The 26,515-nt window shown below is 41.4% G+C and overlaps 2 protein-coding genes across 4 annotated transcripts in view; one reads left to right on the top strand and one right to left on the bottom strand.

The window, feature by feature from the left end:
* The window catches only part of LOC106652201, a 79,153-nt gene extending 52,655 nt beyond the window's left edge, over positions 1–26,498 (top strand). For 2 of the 3 annotated variants that reach the window (XM_014371007.2, XM_023461041.1), the window contains 2 exons: positions 313–529; positions 25,235–26,498. In XM_014371007.2, coding sequence (XP_014226493.1) covers positions 313–526 — 214 coding nt within the window. In that variant the 3' untranslated portion in view covers positions 527–529; positions 25,235–26,498. Of the gene's footprint in view, positions 1–25; positions 121–312; positions 530–25,234 lie in introns of those variants that run through there. The other variant, XM_023461042.1, reaches the window with a different exon arrangement.
* On the bottom strand, positions 23,391–25,022 carry LOC106652202 (eukaryotic translation initiation factor 3 subunit I-like). The gene is made up of 4 exons (XM_014371008.1): positions 24,913–25,022; positions 24,179–24,706; positions 23,879–24,106; positions 23,391–23,795 (listed from the first exon to the last, which is right to left on the bottom strand). Exons 1-4 carry the CDS (start codon positions 24,913–24,915, stop codon positions 23,547–23,549), a joined length of 1,008 nt encoding a protein of 335 aa, XP_014226494.1. The 5' UTR covers positions 24,916–25,022; the 3' UTR covers positions 23,391–23,546.
* Positions 26,499–26,515: the final 17 nt, after the last annotated feature.

Raw genomic sequence — 26,515 nt, 5'->3', positions numbered from 1 at the left:
CATCAATGAATCTGTACATTTTAAGCCTGCGATTTATGGAGTTCGGACAGCATAACAGACGCTTGATCAAGAGATTCGTCAGCAAGAGTTTATTTCCTATTTATGTGCTGTCGAAAAAAAGTACGTCACATATGCACTTTTTCTAAATTATAAAAACTGTGTGTTACGTTTTTGTGTGTTTTTACGTTGAAAGCCTAGCATTCCCAAACTCTGGTAAACGTCTTTTTTCAGTTTGTTGAAATAATAAATAACGAAATTTGCATTTCTCTCATACTACTTGGCAGGTTAAAACATCGAATGAAATGTTTCTAGATCGCGGCGACTGAGCAGACCTCGTTCGCTGACGAATCTCGTGTGGGAGCTGCGCAACGGCGGAAGCGGTGGAGGCGTCGGCAACGGCTGCAATCGCTCGGAAACACCACCAACGATGGCGCAGCAAGTGACACCCGTGCCACTGACCAAGTGCGGACCAAGGCTGGCCCTCACCGTCTTAGCACCGAGGCGCGTCGGCACACTCTACCTCTAACCCGTGAGTACCATGTTTTGCAATCCATTTTAAAATCAAAAAATTGATTTGATATCGGAACTTAAATTGATCCGTTGCCTTTTACCGAGGATACTTAATTACGAAATGTACAAGTTTTTTGACACGCAAATATGACAACTAACTCAACAAGTGGACAATCCTTGAATTCAACTGAATCAATAAAATTTGTAGCTGAACGTCATTACATCGACCAGAGAAGAAAAATAACATCATTATATTGATCATTGTGCCATTTTTTTACTTTTTGAATTACTTGGATAAGCTTAAATAGTTCATAAGGCAAACGTACAAGTAAATCGAGAAAACAATTGGCAGACCATACATACGCCTTTGTATTCTTTGCATTTGCAAGTTCTCTTTGGGTTTTTCTTGATAAAAAACTTTTGTTTACGCTACCGGCTCTCCGTGCACAGACCCTTTACTTGGATTCTATAGCCTGCGCACACCACCGCCGAGTTCGCTCGGTCCCCATAAACAATGGGACGAGATTCGTCACGAGGCACGTGTATGCATAGCGAAACTTTTGAAATGAAGCAGGAACGAGCCGCGCGCGAATCAATACGAAACTTTTGCGCTCAGAATTTGTAAACTGTACGCATTTAAATGACAAAGACGATTTACTTTCGACGTCCTTCTGTTTCTTTATGTATCATTTTTAGTACAAAAAAAAGTATCATAAAAAATGTAATTTTTATCCGTGCAGGTAAATTAATGACAATAATTTGCTCTATTTACGTCTTCGGTTTTCCTTTCCGCTGGTCATTATTATTCTCTATGGTCTTGCGCTGTAGTGGAGAGCTATTGTTATTGGAAAAAATATAATTCATGCGCAACGCTTAAGCCCGCGAGCTTTTCTCCTGACTGCCTGTGTCTGTGTGCATGTGTAGATGCATGCATTCTCAAGTACACACGTCGTGGTTGTAAATCAGAAATTCGAGGATAATTTTATGACTTCTCGAAGAGATGAGACAGTCTCGACGAAGACGAAGACTAATTTTACGGGCCACTTGGTGTTTTATGCAGGCAAGCTGCTCGCCGCGCTGAGTCGCCGCCGACACAGGGCGCGACAGAGAAAATTGCTCAGCTCTCTGCACTCTCTCTCCCTCTCTCTTCTCTCACTCAACGTCATTATCTTAAATGGCCGTGCATTTTATTGAATTAAAAAGCACCAATATGAAGTTCTCGCTATGTTATCCTCAGAATAAATACTTGTCGGGAAATTCTCTGCTTGCTCGAAGTAATGTTACGAACCGATACCTTATTTATTTATTGTTTTTACAATTGAACTAGATGCGCTTACGAAGGACATCATTTTCAACTGATACAAATGCGTCCACAGAACAAAAATCAGATTTTCCCAACGAGTCACATTCAGACGCCTCGAGACTCGTCACGTATAATATAAGTCGTTGTCGTCGTCGACGACGAGTATTATACGAGGAAAAAAGCGATTCCCATGGCAGACTCGATGCACAGGTCGTATCCGCACACCGCCGGTACATCGCGCACTCACATACATGTATACGCATTACGCGTGTACTCTTGTATATAAATTAGCCAGTTAAACTTCTCTCTGAGTTGCTGCTGATGCTGCTGCTGTAGCTCGCCGAGTTTAGTTTCCTTTTTATGCGCAAAAGAGAGAGAGAGAGAGAGAGAGAGAAAACGATACTAAACGAGAGACGCTTAAGCAAATAGAGTCTAAGCCGATATAATAAATACAAGCGTTTTTTATTTGCTCGCTAACTCCGAGTCGATTAATCGGGTCGCATTATAATGCTATTCTTTCTGTCTCTTCTCTATTCGAAGCAATTTCTCTATCTCTTTTTCTCTCGCGTGGAGGGCTCTCCTCTTTGTGCCGGGCGCGTTCATCGAGAAAATATACATCGAAAAATTTCACATAAACATCGCGCGCACGCGAGAACTTGTGCAATCGCTCTCGCGGTGCGGAATAATCGATATATATACAAGATGCCTATAAGTAAGAAAGAAAAAATAAAAAATACACTCGAGCAAGCGTCTGTGTGCAAGCTTATGTGTATAAATGCAGCACGTATAATGGTGATACATCTCGACAATCCGAATAAACAACGAGCCAAAGACGACTGTATATATGGCGGAGGGATTAATTTCATCACGCGACACGCCACGATCGCGCAGTAGAGGCGAAGTATTATATCGACGCGAGCGGAGCACAAAGTTTGTATATGCTGTATACGTGCGCGTATATAATTTACTTTTTTGTTGTTGCTCGTTGCTCTTGTTGCATATACATACGTCGGCAGTTTGTCTGTCTGTCTGTGTGTGTGTGTACACATACTTGATACTGTCTTTATGTCGATAGACTTTGTTTTACAAGATCACTCGGATTAAAAGTATAAAATGTACATACGTAATAGGTGCCAGCATAAGATCAAACTCATTCGCGTGGTCATATAGTAAAACAACGTTTACGCACACAGATATACCTATCTCAGCCAATTCTTAAAGCTCTCGCGAGTCTTATTCACTGTATATCCTGCACTAGATTTGTTAAATATGTCTTTTAGCGCGTGGGAAAGACTCTCCTTTGTAGATGTGTGCCAAGTGCGCCTGAATTTCGCGTATATTTTACAAGCCGCGGGCAAGGTCACAGGCGTGCAGTCGGGCGAAGACGCGCGCGCACGAGAAAGCGCAAGGAAAAAAGTGCGAGCGAGAGAAAAGAAGGCCCTAAATATGTATACGTTTTCGTCGAGTTCGCATGCACTTATATACACACAGACACAGTATATAATCGTTGTTTCATCGCAGATAGCGAGCGCGCGGAAAAAGTTACGAAACAAAAAAGTCGTCGACAAAGTCGAGTGCATAGATTTAAATCAGTGCAATTTTTTCTTCACATTTGCTAACGCGTCGTAATTTGTATCGCTGCACAGCAAGCCGATTGCTGTTGCTCCTTTCTTTTTGTTAGCGCGTCCAAAAATACATCTTCGTATCTCATGTTCGCACAAATTTTTCTCCGTGAGCTCCGAGAAGTGTAGAAAGCATCATCTCTCTCTTTCGAGCAGTCTGAGATTTTTTTTGAGCGCGCGCACGAGAGGCCGTAAATTTCGCGCAAAATTTTCCTAGCCCATTTCCACCGCGTCCTCTCTCGCTACAAGCCTGAACTTTCGACGAAAGGTTGAAAAATAATAATAATTTTTGAGGTCACGCGACATGATTCATAGCCGCGGCCGTCGTCTCGTATACACGGCAATTTGCATACAAGAGCCAAAAAGATCATCGTCTATATAATATTCCATCGCATCGTCTATCGGTTCGCGAACTTATTTATTAACTTTTGCCTTATAGAGGAGGCATTGCATTGCAGCAGGCGCGCGATAACGACGCTCAGAGAGAGAGAGAGAGAGAGAGAGAGAGAGAGAGAGAGAGAGAGAAGAGAAAAGACACACCGAGACCCGGTACGATTATACGCTTCATTTATTTTGAGATTCGAACTGAAAGTTTCGCGATGTACACGCATAAGCATCGATAAATCATGCCTTCGAGGAGTGAGAGAGAGAGAGAGAGAGAGAGAAGGGCGAAAGAGCATCAGGCAATGATTGAAAAATTAGTCTTTTTCACTCTTGACAATTGTGCAACAAGCTGAATATTATCTTCAGCCGATATCTCGCTGCGCGTAATAGTTTTTGCGCGCTTTCACATCTCTCGCGCGCGAGGAACTTGGAAACATTAATCAGACGGTATATAGGTATACCACGTAGTCTGCCACGTACGTACGAGGAAATCACCTACAATCATTCAGATTAACATCTTTTCAACACCCATCCTAAAATGCATCCGCTTTTGTGTGTGTGCGAGTGGCCGGGATCGAACGCGTAACAAATGCTCGCACTCACACACAGACACTGCTCGGGCATCCATTAAGACCAAATTAAAAAAGAAGAAAAACGACTACGACGACGATCATGGCAGCTTTCGCTTCGCGATCGAACTTATATGTGTATGCGATGCCACACATCCTGCGCCGATGCTAATGCATTCGGGAATTGATCGAGGCGAAACTGGAGACTAATAATGGCCATTGTTTGGCCCCGCGCGCGCGAGGAATCCTACGCACTTTCCACTCTATACGACACTGTAACACACTCGCGAACGCGAACATCTCAAAAGTGACTCACTTGAGCTGAATATAATATAGCGTATATAGCGCGTGTATGTATACACGGATGGCATTTCTTTCGGCAGCTATTTTAGCTGTCGTCGATTTTTCAATTTCACGCGCGAAATTTGCGCTCGAAAAACATTGCCTTCTTTTATATTGCCGCGCCTGTTCTCCGCCCGCTCCGTGTAACGCGTGTAGTACTCCGGTAAAAAATGCGCGCGCGTTCCCTTGCCGCGATGAAAAATGCAACTCGAGCTGTGTATAGCAGCAGCCCGTCTTTACGGGACCCGGTTTTCTTTGAAGCATACACACACACACTTGCACACGCAGTGCAAAGATATGTATACCGCGAGCGAGCGAGCAAGCGCGTTCGACCTCCTATTCGAGAAGGATATTTTTTTCAATCTTCATAAAGCACATGCGGGCTACATTAAAATGCATAGGTGGCATGAAAGTGTCGCGAGTCGAGCGAGCGAGCGAGCTGCAGGCTGCTTTATATACGTTAACATGTAGGAAGACAGACAAGTTGTGTGTGCGCTCACGGCGTTTTATATACCATGCATTACACGCAGTCGAGTCGACCTTTTCAGCCGAGTTGGAGCTTCGCGCGGCGCCCACAGAGTGCACGCATACACTTACTCACGTACACTTACATGCTTTGCGGAAGAGCGATAGAGACTTTTTTCCTTGCCAGGCGCAAAGTCACGTAGGTGTCGAATTTACTCGTCTTGACAGTACACCTAGATATCTGCCTGCGCATCCAAAAATTTCAATCCCTCACTCTCTCCCCCGAGACACTCGACGTTACTACGGTTATTTTGCCAGAAGCGAGTGATCGAATTGAGCCGCACGAGGAGGCAAATAAAAACGCTAATCTTAAACTTGAGACAATTTGTTTTTTATCTCGATGATAAATTGTTTAACCATCGTTACGCAATACAGCGAGTTGATCGATAACAGGTATACCGGAGGCGCTTCACCGCAGACTAGACTCCGTTTTCGCAGTTGCGATACCGAGGAGCGACGAGTGCGGTGTATTTTCGTAAATAAATACACGTGCAGGTGCGGGCGCAAAATTTTGCAAAACTCTTCAAGTGGCTGGAAATTTATGTACGCGGACGGAGTATAGTAGTAGCACTGGGGAGCTCGTATACACGCACACGTCGGTGCACACATACGCGCGGACATGCGAGCAATAATAACTTATTCATCAGCGAAACAAGCCCCGAGAGCTGCTTGCAGCATCCTTTTACTCCTACGCGAGCGCAGCAACGAGTAGCTATGATGCACACGCTTATGTAGTTTCAGCTGCTGCTGTTGCTTGCTTCATGAAGAAGAGAGAACTACAAGGAACCAAAAACCACAGAGTCTAATGGTACAACTTTTGATGCTTATGTATGCGAAAAAATATCCTGCCGCGAGCAGCACATTCGCAAGCTCTCGTGTGTGTGTGTATATGAATGTATATTAATTTCACGTAGCTCGCCCACGTGCTTGGGTACTCGCCACGCTTGACAAGACACTGTGGCACACTCGTCGTTATATACGTACACAGCGTTATAAAATGCAAAGCAGAAATGCATACGATCGCGCGTGTGCATACTGCTTTATATGTGTAGCTCTCGGGGGCCCGCGCTTGCACTCGTCATTATGCATATAAAGGCGAAATGGAGAAAGAAAAAATTTCTCGATTATAAATTTTGCGAGCTTGGGCGATTGGCAATATTGCACGAAAGTAACGGTATGCATGTGTGTGCTATATGTATATATAAATATGTGTGCAGCAGCCAGGCAGGCCCGATGGAAAGTTATTATCAAAGCAGTTCGCGGAATGCGTGCTGCTGCTGCTCTCGATAATCGAGCTTATATACGCGAGCGTCCGCGCACACGAGCCATGGAATACCGATGAGGTTCGGAAAATTTCCCTTCGCCGACGAACGACCTTTGAGCTCGTTCAAACGTGTAGCGGCGGCAGCAGTTTCGTCTGCAAAAAAAGGAAGTAATAATAGGTAGTAGCAGCAGCAGCAGTCGATGTGTGTATATTATATAAATCATAGGGCAGCGATCGGGCCGTGCAGATAAATCGATTGCGGCGAAACGTAGCGATCGTACATACGTTGTATATGTAGAGAAGCTGGAGCCCCAATGACAAAGTACGCAGGCTGCAGCGCGTTGAAATGTATGTATTTATTTTATAAATTATCGAATCGGCCGCAGTACGCGCGAATCAATCTCTATAGGCTGCCTTATTATACGTGTAATAAATAAAAAAAGGTGAATATATTCCGCCTCTCTCTCGATATAGGTACGCATCGACAAATGATCTCTCTTCCTCTGGCGTATATGTATAATAACGAGTCGATGCTGTAGTATATAGACGCGCCTATACGTATGTGCGCGAGTAGCTGCGGTAAGTAGCCTCGGGAACTCGCTCACCCCGTGTAAAGACACACACTGCACTCGGCGCGTACAATGTATCTCTCTCTCTCTCTCTCTCTCTACGTTTCTATTACGACTCGCGAGCACGCGTCTGTGTGGGATAACTCGTTCTCTCGAGTGCGATATCGACGCAACAACGTATGTGTATGTGTGTGTATGTGTGCCGAGCAATCGGTGAAACCGATCGGAGCACACATGCAGTTGCACGCGCCGGAGTAATGAGCAAAATCTGCACTGAAAGAAGAAGCTGATTCTGCTGCTGCTGCTGCTCTTGGCAGAAGGTATAACACAAAAGGTAAAAACGGGTAATGCGAGGTAGAGAGAGAGACGAACAAAAGGTGAAAGTAGCAGCTGATTTGTCGGCTGTTTTCTTCTGGCCAAACTGTGAGTGAGCTTTATCGAGGGGAGGAGCATCTAAAGTTACGATTTTGCAGATATGATTTATTACACATTCGGCGCGCGAAAATATATGGTTTTACGTCGAGTCGCTGCAGCCGAGCTTTCGTATACGTATAATGCATGCAGACGCAGAGCCCGCGATCCTTTGGGTTAATCCATTATTTTGTTCTCGAGGCGTGAGAGAGAGAAATAAATTGAATTGTTTTGTTGTCAACGCGCGTAAACTTATACGTCTCTCTCTGTCCCGCTTTTTCACTGACACGCTCAGTCAAAAATCTTGACTGTTTTTTCAAAAAAACGTTACGCGTAGCTCAAGTCGATCGATAGTTTTTGATAATCTCCCGCTCGCAGCAGCTCGTAGTAACGTAAACGAAAGCGAGAGTAATATAATATTGTGCACTAAAAACACGAACTTTCCATTTGCAGTAGTACGTGTGCGTACGCATACCAACGGCGGCAGAACAATCGGTGATAATTCGATTAAAGCTCTCATATATAGTACACACATGTGCATTCGAAAGTCGAGTTCTTCATTTTCCTGATTCGAATTGCTGAATTGTTTTCCGCGTGTATGTGTGTGTAACGTGCGCGTACAACGATTTTCCGTACTTTGCAAGTTTATTCGTCGCGTTCCTCCCTTCAATTCTCTCTCTCACTCTTTCGATAATCTTGTGCAAATATTACGACTTTCCCACGTATGCGGCGTGTGTGCATGGGGCTCTCTATAAGACGTGTGCGGCCAACACACACAGTTTCCTTATTTTATATACATCCCATATACACATGCAAGCACAGAGAAAGATATTAATAGCTGAAAATTGTACAAAGATCGGCGCACACACACACGGACAGTTTATCTCGCTCGGTGCAGTTATAGAGATAGCCCCGCGCGCGCAACGTTCAATGAGGATAAAAGGAATTTATCGATCATCGTCTTGCCGCACGCACATACGTACATACAGATAGTACACGCGTTATGCTCACGCGCGCACTCGGCGCAAAGGTACTATGACTAATTTCCGCGAGAATTGCACGCGCTCGGCGAAAATTGCCACGCCGGCCAATTTTTCCTTCTCTCGTCTTTCACTCTCTCTCTATCTCAATTGATCGGGCGAATAATGCGTGTGCTCGCGTGGATTTATTTATTTTTTTCATTTTGCTGCTCAACAATCGAGCATAAGCGATAGGCATCGACTTTCTTTCGCGTACCACACAATGTGTGCATCATATGTATTAGCGCGACGAGCTCTGAGTCCTACATATTAGTCGCGCGGGAGCAATTTTTTTTTCTACAACGCACGGAAGCTCCACTTCCCATGCGCATTATGCGAGCTTATCTCTTAACTCTCTTTCTCGTTCTATTACGCTGTTTTCTTTCTCTCTGTGCGCTTCCAGCGCGGTTTATCGGGTCGACGCGACGCTCTTTGTGTATGTGTATATTTCTCCGTGTATCCTTTATTTAAGTCTGAACACAAAGTACATAAGCGTCATATGAAAAAAAAGGAGGGTCAAAATATTAACTCGGCGCAAATGCGATAAAAGAAATGAATTTTCACCCAAGCGCACACGCCAAAGACGCATACATTGTTCCTACGAAAAAAGCTGGTTTAAATATTGCTCTTATCAAAGCTCGCGTATGTAATGGGAATTAGTAAAGCATATACGAGCCCAGCAACATTACATTCATATGTATATAGCGAAGCCATGCAACGTATTCCCGGTGTACTGCACAAACGGAACCATTGCGAGAACGAGCCCGCCGTGATAAAGAGAAAAATTAATCAACGAATACGTAATTTGGTTCTATACATATTATTATTATTATTATTATTATTATTATTATTATATATACGAACTCAAACTCGATAGAGAGAGTACCTATATGTACGCGCTGCGAAGCCAAAATGAATAACCAATTTTGCGTGTTGCGTTGATTCTACACGAGGGTCTTTGTGAAACGTAATTTTGAATATTTTTTTTTTCACAAAAGAGAGCAAGCAAGTGCATGGAGCAGCTGGACTGACAGCTCCAACTCTGCCGCTCTCTCTCGCTCTCTCGCGCTGAGTAACTTGAACTTATAATGACGCGTTTATAATTAACCCCTTTGAGTTGTACTAGCTGGCTCGGGCAATAGGACGGACGGCCGAGCTGATGCAAAAAATAAAAAGAGAGAAGCGACGACGTCAAGAATCTCATTTTTCGCGCACAATGCGCGCGTGCATAGCTAGAGTTTTTGCCCCGGCCTTTTCAAACTGAAACGCGAAATCACTTTGTCGCGTGTAACGTACATCAAGCTTACGCGTATTAAAGAGCTTGATTGATACCTGATATACCGAGCCTATATATATTGTAACCTCGCCTCGCGGTGATGGTCTTTATGTCTGAGTATGTGTGTGCACATATATACTGCCGCACGATGTGCAGCTACACACGCGAAAAACTGTATATAATAATCTTGCATGATCTCTCGCGATCGCCGACCGGTGATGATGCTCATATCGCATACGGCTTACATCCTGACTCATCGCGCGATACGAATACAAGCACAACGAGCTTTCCACGGTGGAGACTGAGCTTTTTTTCATTTTCTCTCTCTCTCTCTCGCTCTTCCCAACGAGTTAACAGCATCGTTATAATTGTATTGCACGAGGGGGTTTACGTACATAACCAAACGCGTAATTTCTACGGCGGAAGCACAATTATAAAACTATCATTTGTGCTTAGGCTCGTTGCATGTTGTGAACGTGTGTGTGTGTGTGTGTGTATAGTGTAGAGAAAACGAAATTACGGCGTAAAACGGGTAGGCCAATGGAAATTGCACCAGCGCATCCAACACAACATCTCTTATCATCATCTCTCTCTCTCTCTCTCTCTCTGTTTGGCTGCTTCTGTATAGAGAAGGCAATAATCGCTTCTAAAGCTTTTGTCTATAATGTACTTTGCACGTGATCGCTCTTGGCCTTGTGCTTCTCTTTTTCTCCCACTTTTCGCTTGTAGGATATACATCGAGTCTCATTTTCCAAGCAGCTCTTACACAAAAAAAAAGAAGAAAAAATAAGTGCCGCGCGTTGGACTACTGCCTATATCGTGCAGTGTAGACGCAACGATTTTCTTCGATCTCTCTCTCCTTAAAAAGCTGCGCAGTGCAGATGTGTGTAGAAGTCGTATAATATACCCACAAGACTAATGGCCTCCGAGAACCCCAAGAACTCGGGTTAAGATTAAGTTTCTTTCCTGCATCTATTCTCTCGTTTTTTTCCTCCTCTTTTTTGTGTGCGCGCGCGACGTTTTTTCGGAGTCCGCTGGTAAATCAAACGTAATAGATGCGACGTCGACTCTCGCTCGGCCTTTCTTATCTCTCTTTCTGGTCGCTTTCTGTGCCTTATATTTTTTGCCAACTTGCTAACTCTCCACGTCTTTGACGAGCGACGCGTAGTCGTCGTCGTTGTCCTCGTTCTCGGCGAGTTGGGGATTGATTTTTCCAGTGCGCCGCCGAGGTGCGAGGTACATTATATACACGCGCGGCATTGCTTATATAATACCGTAAATCAAGGTCTGAAAAGGCGGAAAAATTGCGCCTCGCTCTCTTTCTTCGGTACACAATGTTGTCTAGGGTATATAAATATAAAGTCCCGAGCTGCTGCTGCTGCTGCTGCTGCTGCTGGCGTGGCCTTTAGCTGGACCTCCCGCGCACGACGGCTTATGTAGGACCGTGTTGTGTAGCACACGTTGTGTTTTCTTCTCCTAGTCTCTCTCTCTCTCTCTCTCTCTCTCCGCCGCGGGTGGCTCTCAAACGAATTATGGGCCTTGTCACACCGCGACACGAGCGCGATCCGAGGAGAGCTCGCGCATCCTCGTGTTCTCTTATTCGCCGCTCTGTTGCGCGAGTACTATGCATTCGCAGCTCTTTATGCATAGTACGTAGAGGTATATATATGTATTAGCTTGAGTGCGATGGCTCACTCCTACATGTGTATATTCAGTACACGCGCGCACATAACATACTCGAGTTTTGAGAAACTATTTTTCACTTCGGTTTTGTTCGCTTGTTTGTCTTTTGTATTTGCATCGGTAGCCCCGTGTATCGATTCATCGTGTTGTATACAGTTCGATCTGTACACTATTTTTCATTAAAAATATACCAGTGCCGTTTAATTAATCTTTATTTCGAATATCGCCTCGAGCGTACGATTCGCTAGTGCACTACCCTAGTAGAAATGCTCAACATTAATAATGGCCTAATGACCAAAAATGTCAATTTAAAATTTTTTTTTAAATAATTTATTTATAATAGGTTGGTTTTTGGCATTTTTTGGTTATAATTATTACGTTACAAATATCAAGCGTAATTCAAATGACATGTAAATGACAATATGATGATATAAATGATGATATTCGATAATGGCGAGTACCTTGACCTGTAGTTCTGCAAGTGATAAAGTAAACAAATTTGTATAAGGCATAGCACAGGTTTGAGCATTGCTTGTAAAAGTGTTTTTTTTAATTAAATTTTTTTATATTGGTTAAATCTAAATAGCATTAAATGTATCTTGCACTTATAAGACTTGAACGTTAGAGTATATTGCTAATGTATCAAATTCTAGATTGACGTAAATAGACCTCAAGATTTTTAACCTCCGACTCGCTAACTCACCCTTTTTTACAAGATCTATGAAATATAGATCAAAAACGTTGTATAAACTAAAGAAATTCTAACGAATTTCAAGGAGCTTTTGACGAATTAAAAATAGCACTAACGTAAATTTACTCCCAACTCGGGGAAGTTGATTTAATTAGTTATAGTCGAAAAAAGTCTGATCTAGATCTGATTTAAATTCGATCTCGGTATTGAAAATTTCTTTTTAATAATACAGTAAGTTTGCAAGTCAAACATGAGCGTTTTTTCAAGCAATTCGTTTCGCGATAGAACATTTTACATTTTTTTGGAAAATAAATCGTTGGTATGAAAAAGTTCGCGGAGGACTTTCATCGGTTAACGAATTTGCATATAAATCGTATTCATTATATCAACATTTATAATACAGATCTAAAAACCATCAAATTATTCCGAAAGTTGGTCGAATAAAAATCTGGATTTGTATCCGCACGTATAACAAAGCATCATTCCGCGCAATTTGCACGTAGCCAAAGATCGATATACGAGTCGACCGGTCCTGTATATCACAAGTATAAAATAAACAAGATAAAAACATCAATTGTTCGTGCGCAGGGCTAGTTCATAAATCAGAAGCTCGGTCATATATATGGGTCAAAATAATACTTTTTTACAAAACCGTGCGCACGTATGTCACCGATCTTGACGCGCTTTTGGTATGTTATAGTACATGGTAAAAAGGTCCCAAAAAAAAATTTTTAGACCCCCTCCCCCCTCCTACCCCCCACTTCCGGTATAAACGTCCATTTTCGATCTATATTTTTTCTGAGGACATGAAGCAAGTAAAAAATCTGAAAAAATTCATAAAAATACTTTTCCACAATCCAAACAACCTTGAATTTTTTCAGATTTTTTGAGTGCTTCAGGCCTTCAGATAAAATCATTGAAAATTTCAAAAATCGAGATACGGCGGTATGAGCCGATGTAGTACTCGGAAATTTTTTCAGTTATTTTTCGCATTAAAAAACATAACCTCAATTTTTTTCAGATTTTTTCAGATTACCTAACGCACCTTTTGAAGCCAAAAACCGATTTTTTTGACGAAAATAATTTTTTTAGGACAGTACGGAGCCTCGAAAAATCTGAAAAAAATTTTTTCTTGTTTTTTTCATCAAAATACGTAATCTCAAATTTTTTCAGATTTTTTAATTGAAGGCGATAGCTTCTAGGGCCGAAAAATGCTATTTTTAACAAAAAATGGTTCCTAGAACCCGATGGTTCCGGTGAAAAAATTTGAAAATATTTTTTTTGAATTCCTTGTCAAATTTTAATAAATTTTGACCGTTTCAAAAGTTCGATTGAAGCTTCCTAGCTCATTTTAGAGCAGGACAAAGATTAGTGCAAAATATCTGAAGACGTTTCTGAAGACATTAAGGAATGATAAAACTCGTTTGATGCTCTAAAATGAGCTAGGAAGCTTCAATCGAACTTTTGAAACGGTCAAAATTTATTAAAATTTGACAAGGAATTCAAAAAAAATATTTTCAAATTTTTTCACCGGAACCATCGGGTTCTAGGAACCATTTTTTGTTAAAAATAGCATTTTTCGGCCCTAGAAGCTATCGCCTTCAATTAAAAAATCTGAAAAAATTTGAGATTACGTATTTTGATGAAAAAAACAAGAAAAAATTTTTTTCAGATTTTTCGAGGCTCCGTACTGTCCTAAAAAAATTATTTTCGTCAAAAAAATCGGTTTTTGGCTTCAAAAGGTGCGTTAGGTAATCTGAAAAAATCTGAAAAAAATTGAGGTTATGTTTTTTAATGCGAAAAATAACTGAAAAAATTTCCGAGTACTACATCGGCTCATACCGCCGTATCTCGATTTTTGAAATTTTCAATAATTTTTTCTGAAGGCCTGAAGCACTCAAAAAATCTGAAAAAATTCAAGGTTGTTTGGATTGTGGAAAAGTATTTTTATGAATTTTTTCAGATTTTTTACTTGCTTCATGTCCTCAGAAAAAATATAGATCGAAAATGGACGTTTATACCGGAAGTGGGGGGTAGGAGGGGGGAGGGGGTCTAAAAATTTTTTTTTGGGACCTTTTTACCATGTACTATAACATACCAAAAGCGCGTCAAGATCGGTGACATACGTGCGCACGGTTTTGTAAAAAAGTATTATTTTGACCCATATATATCAAACGTATCTGGAGTGTGTAAAATTTAACACGATCGTTTTAATGAAACGAAGAAAAAAAAAGAAGCAACGCCGAAGCAAATCGAATGATATATTAAATACAAAAAGGGGGTACAATGATCCACACCTATATAATACGTGTGTATAATACGCGCGCGCATGTTCGATTAAGCAAGCACACGCGCGGCAATATGTGCCACGGCTCACAGAGCAAAAATGCCAATCCACGACTTTCGAACATTCCCATCTCTCATGTGTGCATATAATACACACACATGCACAGACACATTTTCTACATAAGCCTGCTGACCCAATCTCTCTCTCGCTCGCTCTCGGTCTAATATGTACTCGCGCTGCTGCTCTTTGGCTTGCGGAGAGTGCAGAGTGCGATTCTATCGCTAATGATCACATTAACCGCTATATCCACTGACCTCTGCTAGTGCACACACACGCGCGCGCGGGAGCAGCTTACTTGGCTTTATCAGCCAACAGCGGCAGCAGCACCCTACGTAGTACATCCCATAAATTACCTCTTTCTCTCTTTATACATATAATGCGCTCGTGAGTGTGTGTGTGTCTATATAAATGCATGAGATTCTTCTTTTTCTATAAATAGACTTAGCCACAGAGCGCTTGAACCGATGCACGCAATATAAACGTATATAAATATATAGGTAAAGATAGGCCCAAAGTCAATCGGTCATTCGATTAATTAGCTTTTTAGCCGAGCTCGCGCCTACCTACCTACCTACCTATATGACACGTACGGTACACTGCACACACACTTATGGGTGTGTAGCATCCACTTAGTGTATATATAACAGGACTCGCAGCTTTAAACTTCTAACCTCGGCGATTTATGGCTTGTATATTATTAATATATGTATACGCGCGGAGATCGGTAGTATGTATAGGCCTTTTCCTGACCACGCGGTGAGCCGCGCGCGGTCTGTGCAAATTGCAACTGTATTATAACGCGGTATAAGGTTTGGGAGCGCGCGCACGACCAACCCTAAGCGCAGACAGACAGGCAACAGCAGCTTGTATTTTCGGACGCAAATGAGTTTGATTAAGATCCCGACGCTTTCGAGTGTATCGCGCCTCAATCCCGTGTATCTCTATTTTTCTTCGCCCTGCGCGCTCCCCAACAAAAGCATGCATAGACAAACAGACTCGTAATATGCCTGTAGAAAACTAGTGCAGAAAAAAATAATAATTTGTCTGTGCATATGTGCTTGCATGCTTATATGGGTGTAACTATAAGTGATCGAGTTTCGTACGTATACACATAAGCGCATAATTCTTCGCTCGTGCACATACGTAGGGAAATATGTATATAGTATTAAGCTGCAGTGGCAGCAACGCAGCAGTTGTACCTATATATATGCACATAATACGCACGAGGAGAACCGGCTTTCACTATCTGCTGGGCTGCACGGCGGTGCGGCATATTTATAATTGAACAAAACTCGGACGTAGCAGTAGCAGCAGCAACTCTCATGCGTGCCAGTTTGTGTGCATGTGTGTTTGTGTGTGTTTTATACACATATGTATAATAAAACATTCGCGTGAGTCCACGTGTCCGATAAGCATCAGCATCGCAACGCAACAGCGGAGATTCTGTATAAGGTTTAAACGTTTGCATTATTATGCGTACATGTTTGCATGCGCGCATGTATACGCACTTATATACGCGTTGGCAGCGATTATTATTATAATACTTTTGCTTTTTGATCCTATGTAATATCGTATAATATAGCAGCAGCAGTTTATGAAAGAGCTCGTGTCGCGCTTCGCAGGACAAGTTGGCAATAAAGTTGGCATGTCACATCTACGTCACAATTGAGTTCCTTCATTTTCTTCTTTTCAAATTGACTTAAGTTATCAGGAAACTGAAAAATCCATCAAAGTGTTTGGAAATAATTTATTATTGATGAAAATAAATATCCCCTTTTATGAATGAATTTGATTTTTCAAATACGTTATCTATAAAATTATTCAGAAAATAAAACGAAATTTATAATATTACTTAAAAAAATTTCAATAAAATTCATACAAATGTATCTCGTGAAAAATAATAGTCGTGTTCAATCCTTATGTGCACGAACCGCTCGCCAAAGAATAAAGGAATACAGAAAAAAATTAATAAAAGTAGCGATAAAAAAAGAACAGTCCCATGATGCAGTGTGTGCTCTTACAACAACATGTCGGTACACAAAATAATACGCAAGAAATACCGATCTAACTTGTACGTTATACGAGTCGAATCCGAGCTTTAAAGTATATCGCATATATTTTCCGTGTATCACCCAGGCTTTATGCGAGCAGAGAGCACTTGTGTATCGAGATCGCGTGAACAATGAATTGCAACACTTATACGTACAGATATGACACACACGTAAAGGCCAACAGTCATAACAACGGCAACGAGCGCGCGCGCACGGTGCTTTATTACATATCATTAGAACCCACATTATGCCCTAGTACATAAAATAAATATCGAAATATTACTCGTGCATTACGGCGTTTGATTTAGTGCATCATTCCGTAGTACACGGCAGCAGCAGTGGCTATGCATGTGCCCTTTAATAATTCACTATGAAAACAAAAGAAAATTTCACCGTTCGATCACGTACAGTACACATTGCGAACTGAGTGGGTTATCCCTCCTCGTTTTTGTCTCTCTCACTCTTTTTATTTCTACCCGAGATAATCAATTTGAGGCAGTTTTATGAGCTCCGGCACGTCGCTTAAAGAGAGCAATGGCAAACATTTTTTAACGCCAATCGAATCGTCCATCTCTCAACTCTGTAGTGTATGTGTGTGCGTGTGAGTGTGCGCTATATATGTATAGTGCATGTACATTGTTGGCTAGAGGGCTCGACACGATTTTCACCCCCATCACGCCGGCAACGAGGCTTGTCTTTTTGCATTATGCAAGCTGTACTCTCCGCTCTGAGTAGTAACATTTTTTTTTTTTACACAAACAATTACCCCGGCGAAAAATAATTTACTGTTCGCTTCGTGTATATCCACGTCGGTGGACTTATCAAATACAATTATGCGGGATTTTATGCGACCATTAAAATTTCTGATGAATTAACTTCCTAAAGTCCAGGCAGGGATGATTTACTGCCGTCCACTTTGTATTTTACGCTCTCTGAGACCTGCTGAGAAAGTTTGGAAAAAGAAAAAAAAAATTGAATATCGCGCTCGCGCCGGCGCTCGCGTGTGTACAGACATCGTTGATTTATAGATGCACATTTTCGTAATTACCAAAAGACCTATTTATACCTGTCGTGTTTTCAGCGTCTCAACGCGATGCTGCCGCTGCTGCTGCTGCTGCTGCTAGGGCATGCAACAATTTTTCTTGCTGCCTTGGAATAATTAGCTTGTCAATCGATTACCGTAAAGCAGAATAAGAAGCAAAAATTGTAAGCACAAAACAAACCCCATTGTCGACTCCAGAAACCATATTATATTCGGCATTTAAGAGTGCGCGTATTTATATATCGGAGCGTTTTATCTGCCATGCCTCGAGCGAAATAGAGCATATACGTACGTGTATGATACTTTCGCCTCGAGGAAGGGGCGGTGGTCTAAATTTCATTGTCTCTCTCGCACCTACAAAAACGAGTCAATAAAATTTCTCTCTCTCTCTCTCTCTCTTTCTCTTTCTTACTCTCCGATTGAACAATAAGCAAATCACGGGCTCTTTCGCGTTGCGGCGCGCCTGCTGCATACATGCATACGTGTGTATATACGAGTGCAGGCGCCAAAGCCGATAATATAAATTTTCGCATTTCAATTTCGGCCCATGCCCATGCGATATATCTGCGCTCATGTATGTGTGTATCATTGCCAAGCACTCGGGCCTATATGCTGTATGCTGTATACTCTCCACACGGTCTCCTGTGAGTGATTTACGATAGACCAGTAATTATATTATAATAATAGCGTATGCGTGTACGCGTGTACGTGTGTATGTGGAGCTTGACTCGCGCAGACAATAGGGCGAAAATAGTAACGATAAGCGCACTAGTTTCACAGCAGAATGCGTAATTCACGTAAAAGCAAAGTTACGTACTCGTATCTCTTTTTTTATATATATTCTTTTTTATTTAAAGAATCGCGGTTTTGACTCGCCGCCGGCTGGGGAGGAAAAAAAATACCTATAGCGCAGACCAGACCGCGCGCGGCGTATCATATTTTCCACGCGACTGACTCAAGACTCGCTCCCCGGAAAAATAGAGTGACATCCGGATTTCGCGTATACAAGATATGTATAGCGCGTGTACATTATCAGAGAGAACTTTATATTCAGTAGACTGGAATGATTACGCCTATGAGCAAGACTGCAAAAGACATCTCTTGTATATATAACACAAGTTCAAGGTCTCTCTCTCTCCTTCTCTTTTCTCTCCCCTCGCAAAAGAGATCGTATAATGAAGAGCATTTTGCCGCGTGCACGTGAACGAGTTTCTTGTTTTATGCGTTACGCGCCGGAAAATGAAATCGAAAACGTAATAAAATATACAATGTACAAAAAAAAAAGAGAGAAAAGCACAAAGCAACGAAATGATGACGACGAGCGCGTCTGCGTCTGGCTTCGTTCGAGGACGAGAGTAAAAAAGGGAGCAGGTGCAGCGCAATAATAACAATAACGCATAATATAGACGCTGGCGCGAAATAATTGCCAACAAATGTAAATTGCGCCTGTCGATAATTTGCCCTCGTAGTAACCGCTTGGGCGTATACAGCAGCCTATATATACGATGCAATATAAATATGTGTAAGCACAGCAATGGGACAAGTTTATCTGGTATCAATTAGGCTTATCGATTCGTATACGCGGTTATATAGTAAATATATTTTGGCTGCTGCGCGTAATACCTGTCGCTACTGCGACTGCTGCTGCCGCAGCAAAAGCTGTCGGGGAAATTTTCACTTTGCACTTTGGATGTTAGTGCACATATACACACACAGTTGACGGGAGGTAATGGAAAAATTGCGTAACCCGCGCGAGAGAGCGTGCGTAAGTAAGTGCGCACGTGTGCGTAAAAGTGCTCCCATTAATTATTCTATTAATTATATTACTTAACGAGCGGCTAATATTCGGAAACCTCCTGAATATAAAATTTAAATTACTAGATTGGAATTGCGTTACGAGGATACGATTCAAAGACGAGGAAGAAAAATAGCGTCTACCGGGTAAATTATGCCAGCCCTTCACGTGTGAGTTGATTCGACAATGACGGCGGCGACGACAAGGGTATATAATACAATAATTGTGCACTCTCACGTGCAAAATATGATTAATAGTCCGTTTTTAGCTTAGACATTTATCGGCTACGCGCAGGCACGCGCAGGCACGCTATATTATAATGCCCTAGACACAATGCAGCTCTCGTGCGAGCACACGCGAACTTCACGGCTCGAGTGTGCCGAGGAGCAGCGCGTCTGCCGGGCCTCGATTATGACGTGATACCTACGCCTCGTTTTAGATATATACGCGTCTAACGTATTATAACTTAATGCATGTAACAACTTAATGCATAGAAATTGACGTGCGTGCGGCTACGGTGGCGCTAATTTTTTCCCTCGCACTCACACACAAATCACTCGAGGTGTCAAGTGTTGATATTACCAAAGGACCGATCGGAACAAATGGATTATATATGTGAATCGGCCAAGCGATGAGAGCGAGCGAAATCTCGCAAAAATGTGTAAAGATTGATTTCAATGCCTCATTGTTTCTGGGCAAGCTGTAGGAGCGCGCGCGGCTGCGCGAGGTGTTTATCAACTCGTCGACACGCTTGTATGTATAATAGCAGTTTTCACTCAAAAACCACTGCGCATAGAAAGAGCACTGCGCGGGTCGAATGTATAAGAGAGATGAACGTATTTATCCGCTTATATTTTACGACAACAATACCTATATATAATCGCAGCTTTGCGCGCACTCGTCGACGCGCGAACATTTCGCGTCTGCGGGTAAATATAATAATGGCTTGCGTGCAACGCAGCCTCTCTGTTTTTCCAGAAAAACCATGTGCGAGAATGAATAAACACACCGAGAGTGGCTGTGCGAAAGCAGGAAGTTTACGCCTCTAACTCGGCGTATTTCATTATTAAACGCGAGAGAGACGCGTCGAGTCCTCGCGCAAATTTGTTGCCCGACGCGCGTTAAAAGCACTGTGTGTACGGGGTGGTCGTAATTTTTCAAAAATGAAACGAGGATTAGTTTCATTTTCGCCGCATGTTTTTTCGATTTTCAGCTATTTTGTATGATTTTCATCTTGAAAAATTGATTTTCGATTTAGCATGAATAGGCAAAAGTAAATATTATGTATTATCTGTGAAATTCACATCTGTTCACTACCGGAAGCTTTAAAAATGTTTCAGATTGGCAGAAAGCTCTTTAAACGCGAGAGATTGCGTATACGTTTATCAGTGTTTGTTCCCGCAGTATTTGTATGTTTTGTACGTGAGCTCCAAGTTCGTTGCACTGGACAGTCAGTCAACTCTATTTACTCGTGCGTCAGTATAAACACGCAAACACAAAAATCCAAATTTTTAATTGTCAGCGATATGTATTTTTGCAACGTGATGATTTTTCGTTACTCGTTTACGTAGTACATACGCGAGACCAGTTCCAAAATATACACGCGCGCATTTTACTACTCGTCAACGATGTCAAACAAATTTCCTCGCTGTATCTGAATTTCGCGCGACCTGCTGTACATGGTAACGAAAAAATGACAAAAAAAAGAAACGAACTGCTGCCGCGTTGAAAAACATTTCATCGAGGGGAGTTCTTTTTTTTATATGTCAGTGGTCAATCCCACGAGTACCACGACTGCCGCACATAACAATATTGCAGGCAACGCAATTCGCGGGCGGCAAGGTAGCGTGCCCCACGAAAACTCCGTGATCTCTCAATGGTGGTTCATTAAACCAAAAGTTGGACACTCTTTTTCACGCAAGAGCTACGAGACTCGAATAAAGGCAAGTTGCCGTGTACGCTGCGCGGTTTTGGTTCAGTAGTATAGTCGTCGTGGTCACTTTTTCAACGCCCTCACTTCGTCTTTTTCCAAAGCGAAGAAAACAAGAAAAATGTCGCCTCCACGAAATGTCCAGACTCTTTTTTCTGACGGGGCCCCTGCGACTAATCCGGTATAATTCGCATTCGCTTCTGATGCATCGAATAATCCACAGGATTTCAGTCTCATTTTCTCGCGCTTACCAAGCGAAAAATCTAAAAAATGAAGCAGGCCGACCACTCGGGCGCGCGCACGGCCCACCCAGGATATACACGTGTACATGGCTTATCTTTCATCTCCGAAAATATATCTATCCTCGTCTTCCTCTCTTTTGGCCGAGAATTCGCACGTATTTTCGATTCTGTCTCCAGTTCTCGTCGTTTTTTACCCCTTCCTTTTTCTGTTTTTTTTTTTTTTTGCTTATAAACATCGATGTTCCGCATGCACTTATCGCTGGTCATTGAACTTCACCTCGTCGTTCACCGTGCATGAGTCTCTTTTATTCTTTCTTTAGTTTTTTGCGTAACGAAAAGAAAAAAATGAGTTTGCCTTTTTGAGAAGCAAAAAAGGGGGAAAAACAACGCTCGACTCTGGCATCGCGGCAACAAGGCCTCGATAAGTGCGAAAAGATAAGGACGAGAGACGAGGCTGCTTTTTTTCAGTGTATCCTTTCAGTCGTCGTCGCGTTGAAGAGAAAGGATCACTCCGGTGTGACGTAATTTTTCGCGCGAGACAGGATTCGGTAATAAAAATGACATTGGAGAAATGGACTTGTACGTGTATATAGTGAAGCTTGTCGCGCGTTATCGCGAACGAAACGAAAGTGATTCTCTCGCCGCGCGCGAACTGAACAAGTCCATAAATCATCTCGTTCTCTCTCCTGCTGAGCTAACAGTCGTCGACGACGACGACGCGCCCCTGTCGTGTCTTCGTTTATAAAGAGAAAGTATATGTACATGATATGCGTCAAAATCGTCTCTATACGTCATATAACAGCAGACAATAAGCACGCGCGTGCGTACCGGGCTAATGCACGAAAGGATATTATTACAAAGTGCCAATTATTATCGCGTATGGGCAATATGAGCACAGCGACGACAGTGAAAGAGAGAGGAAGATGAAAAAAAAGGCAGAGGTTGATTTGCGGAAGTACGAGATCTCGCCCAATAAAATCCCACACGTCGCGAACTTCGCCTCCTTTAATTACGGGATGATGGGGAACAATATCGTTTCAGTGAGACGCTGTGTATGCACAGCTTTTTAGAAAGCGGTATGACGAGACGACATTTGGTAATTTTGAAATCTGCGTTATTTAGGAGATCCATTAAGAACGAAAATACGCTAGGGGTAGACGTCGACGCTCATCCGAGAGAAGTACTAAAATTCAATTAGTCCCCGATGGAAGGATGCATATATAAATCATTTGTTGTATATAGGCACTGCATAGAAGACGAAAAAAAATCAAATTCAAGTTGAATGATACCAAGACGTATGTGGACGCCTAACAAAAAGTGAGTCGGTGTAATCTAGACTTCCAGGAGTTCGAAATTATGCTGATTTTACTATTTTGATCTCCGAGTGAACGTATATACTTACGCACCCCTATTTGTACGGCTTATAATCCAAGCAAGCGCGTATTCCCTATCCGCATATCAAGAAATGATACCGCGAGAACGTCGGAAAAGCCGCAAACCGCAGGACACTTCATTTTTCCGCTTATTTATAGAATGTTCACGTATATCTGGTGATCGTGCTACCGATCATTATGAACTTTGAAGCTTTCCATGTACCCAATGGGGATATATCGTTTGTTTCTTGACATATTTTTTTGAGATTAGGAAAGGGCGAATTTGAAAATCATTGCACTTTTCACTTATTTTTATGTAAGAATTATTCATGAGATTTTCCTCGTCATCCTATAATATTTACTGCATAGATTTATGGTTTGATACTGCTAAATATATTACATACGTAAAAATTCTATCTTCAATAATCGAAACAATTTTTGATTTCTTAATTTTTTGTATTTTATTATATAATTAATTTGAATTCAATATTACAATAGAAGTTATACTTCTACGAGAATCTAAATCCATTTTTGATTCAAATTTTTTACAAAAATTACAATTCCTAGTTATTATAAAATAATATTCCTTAACAAGTATCTAATATTCAAATTGATAATCAAAGTATGATTGATCCATATTGTTAATACGAATATAACCGTCTTCTCCGCCTGTAGCGAGCGTGCGCCCATTCGGGTGGTAAGCTAGAGAATTAATTGGACCGAAATGACCTTTTAATCTTGCGAATTCTTCTTCGAAAACAAGGTGGAAGAAACGAGCATCAAATTTGCCTTGCTTTGCAGATGTTGTTGTTACATCCATAGCATCTTGACCACCACCAACAACAACCTAAGATATTTCAAAAAATTTATTTTAAAATTAAGATTATTCAGTGCTTATTTTCATTAAAATTTAGTAAACAAAATACTTACGTAATCATGAGTAGGAGAAATTGTTGCTGAATTGACTGGACGTTCTGTTTTGTATGTTTTTAATGCCGTTAAATCTTCACTATCAAATAGTTTTGCTGTGTGATCTTTGGAAGCTGTCACAAACATTGTGCCATCTTTGTTGAATTGCATATCATTTATAGCACAATTGGTTTGTCTTTCATTTCCAGGTACTGAATGTCCATCAGCGTAGTTCAGTTTTTTTCCAGTCTGTTTGAGAATAACAATTGTTATTATTAATCTGAAGGATCAATTCTATAGGAAAATTATAAGATTGCTTACCCTACTATCCCAAATAGCTATGGTTCCATTTTCATGCCCTGTGATGATTGTTTCATCCAAAGCACCCCAAAGTAGGGATGTTATCCTAGATTCAGCCATCATTGTTCTGCAGATGTTATCTTCTATCTGAAGAACAGGTTCTGGTGTTCTTATATCAATGATAAACATTTCACAATTATGACCAAGAGCTTTGTCAGTGGCATAAGCAGCTAAATTTCCAGAAAAGCTGAAGCCACAAGCTCTCACTGAGCTTTTTGTACTTAATTTGCTAATTTCTTTGCCAAACTGAACATCCCATAATCTGAGCGACATATCACCACTGCCTGACAATAGACGAGTCGTGTCCCAGTTGACATCAATGCACCAAATTGAACCATTGTGTCCATTGAAAGTGCCTAGCCTTTCTCCATTTATAGAGTACCAGACATTTGGTTTTTTGTCTTTACTAGCAGAAAATATTAAATCTCCTTCTCTGTTGAATTTAATCATAGTAATGGCACGCTCGTGCCCATGTAACATAAGAGGTTTCTGAAAAAAAATTTAAATAATAAACAATTTGATCTAACATTTATATATAAATTCATTTTATATTTGAAGTAAATCAAAGCTACGATAACAAAAACACAGTTATATAGGTTATATGCACTTCACGCTTCTTCGTCAAAATAAGAATGTAAGAAATATTTAATACGATTGCAAAGGCACAAAATATTGACAATTAGTGTTCAGCTCACCATTTTGGATGGTTTTCAAGTTCTTTCGAACTTTACTTTTATTACTTATGTTATTTTACAAGCCGACAATATTTCATGCGGCAGAATAGCTTTATTGCCACGAGACGAGACCGAACTGGTGAATTTCTAAATTTCTACTGCTGTAAGTCTTTGACTGCAGCGCCATCACCGCTGCCGAAACCGGCTATGTTTTTTCCCTCATTACCGACACTCGCGAACGCGCGCTAATTCTGACTGCATGTCTATAACAAATCGAATAAATTTTTCCCTACATTTTGATTAGAAAATTTCTCAATTTTTCCTCAATTTTTCTGTTATACAGAGTGGCCGTGCAAGCGCCATCCGGATAACAACGATCTCGGAAGAAGCAGTAGCTGCGCGCGCGAGCTTGACCGATCGTCAACAGAAGCCCCAGCAGCAGCCACCGCCGACTCCTAGCCGATTTCCGCTTTGCCGCTTGCTACAACGAATTAGAATCAAAGTCGACGAGATGCAGAGGCTACGCCAGCTGCAGCAGCAACAACAGCAACAACTACAGCAGCAACAGCAGCAGCGATGGCGAACCGCGAACGTCTCATCAAGACCAAACAGTTTTTTAAATACCCAGTACTACTACCTTCATCATCGAGCCGTACACACATGAAGAAAAAGGAAGAAACAAAAACAGATTAACGTACGCGGCGTACCTCGATGCATCTCCAGCCGGCTTCGTTTCTTCTTTTGATCTTTTTGATATTTTTTATTTCTTATTTAATTAATTATGAATCGAGCACTTATTCAGCGAGTCATGAAAATTCAGTCAGTTCGATAGCATGTGCGTGAATGCGCGTTCGATTTAAATGATAAAAATGTATGTATAATTGTTAGGATGTGTATTTTTTTTTTAAATAATAATTGAAAACTCGTCCCATACGATGAGAGATGTACGCATGTAACGAGATAAAGATAAAGTGCAAATTATTCGAGCCCTTATTACTGGTGCTCGTATAATTAGCATCGATGATAATTGTAAAAAGGACGATTGTAAAATTTCGCATATAATAAGCTTGCATTCAAATCAAGAAGGTGTAAATATTCAAATCACTCGGAGCGATTCGATGCTGATGATTTTTGTGTCGAGTCGCACGCGCCAATCGAAGGAGTTTCGATAGTTAAAATTGCACGCACTTCCTTGTTCTTAGCAGAAAACTAAATGCATACACGTATTATTTAATTCGTCTCTGTGCTTAGCTACAATCGCAGATGTATTAGTACCATAAGTTTGTATAATGCGAGAGATAGAGAAAGCAAAAGAGAAGCAACATTATAAGCCTTTGATTATAGTGAACGTGATTATATACATTAATAACGATGATAATATTGTAGGGATTTGTACACGTGTAAGTTTGTAATGTAATGCGCGCGCAAAGACACGAATGCCATATACAATATATATTATAATATATTTATATGATTATCGCCTATAAAAATGTTGAAAGCAAAAGTAGATAAGCCGCAAGTGTCGCTGCGGTGCTAAGATACTTAAGTCATACCCCTTATTACTATTTCATTAATTGTACGCATTATAGACGTATAACAGCTTCTCCCCCCCCCCNTTATTTTT

Source organism: Trichogramma pretiosum, unplaced genomic scaffold (assembly GCF_000599845.2).
Source record: "Trichogramma pretiosum strain Unisexual culture from Peru unplaced genomic scaffold, Tpre_2.0 scaffold18, whole genome shotgun sequence".
NCBI lineage: Eukaryota > Metazoa > Arthropoda > Insecta > Hymenoptera > Trichogrammatidae > Trichogramma > Trichogramma pretiosum.
The sequence above is the reverse complement of the archived record's forward strand: the minus strand, read 5'-3'. Positions and strand labels throughout refer to the sequence as shown.

What these genes read in the sequence shown, in the direction of transcription:
- LOC106652202 (XM_014371008.1), bottom strand. An exon ending in TAGCTATTTGGGATAGTAGG is followed by an intron (nt 24,107 to 24,178) that starts GTAAGCAATCTT and finishes ATTCTCAAACAG; the next exon opens with ACTGGAAAAAAACTGAACTA. An exon ending in TTTCTCCTACTCATGATTAC is followed by an intron (nt 23,796 to 23,878) that starts GTAAGTATTTTG and finishes GAAATATCTTAG; the next exon opens with GTTGTTGTTGGTGGTGGTCA.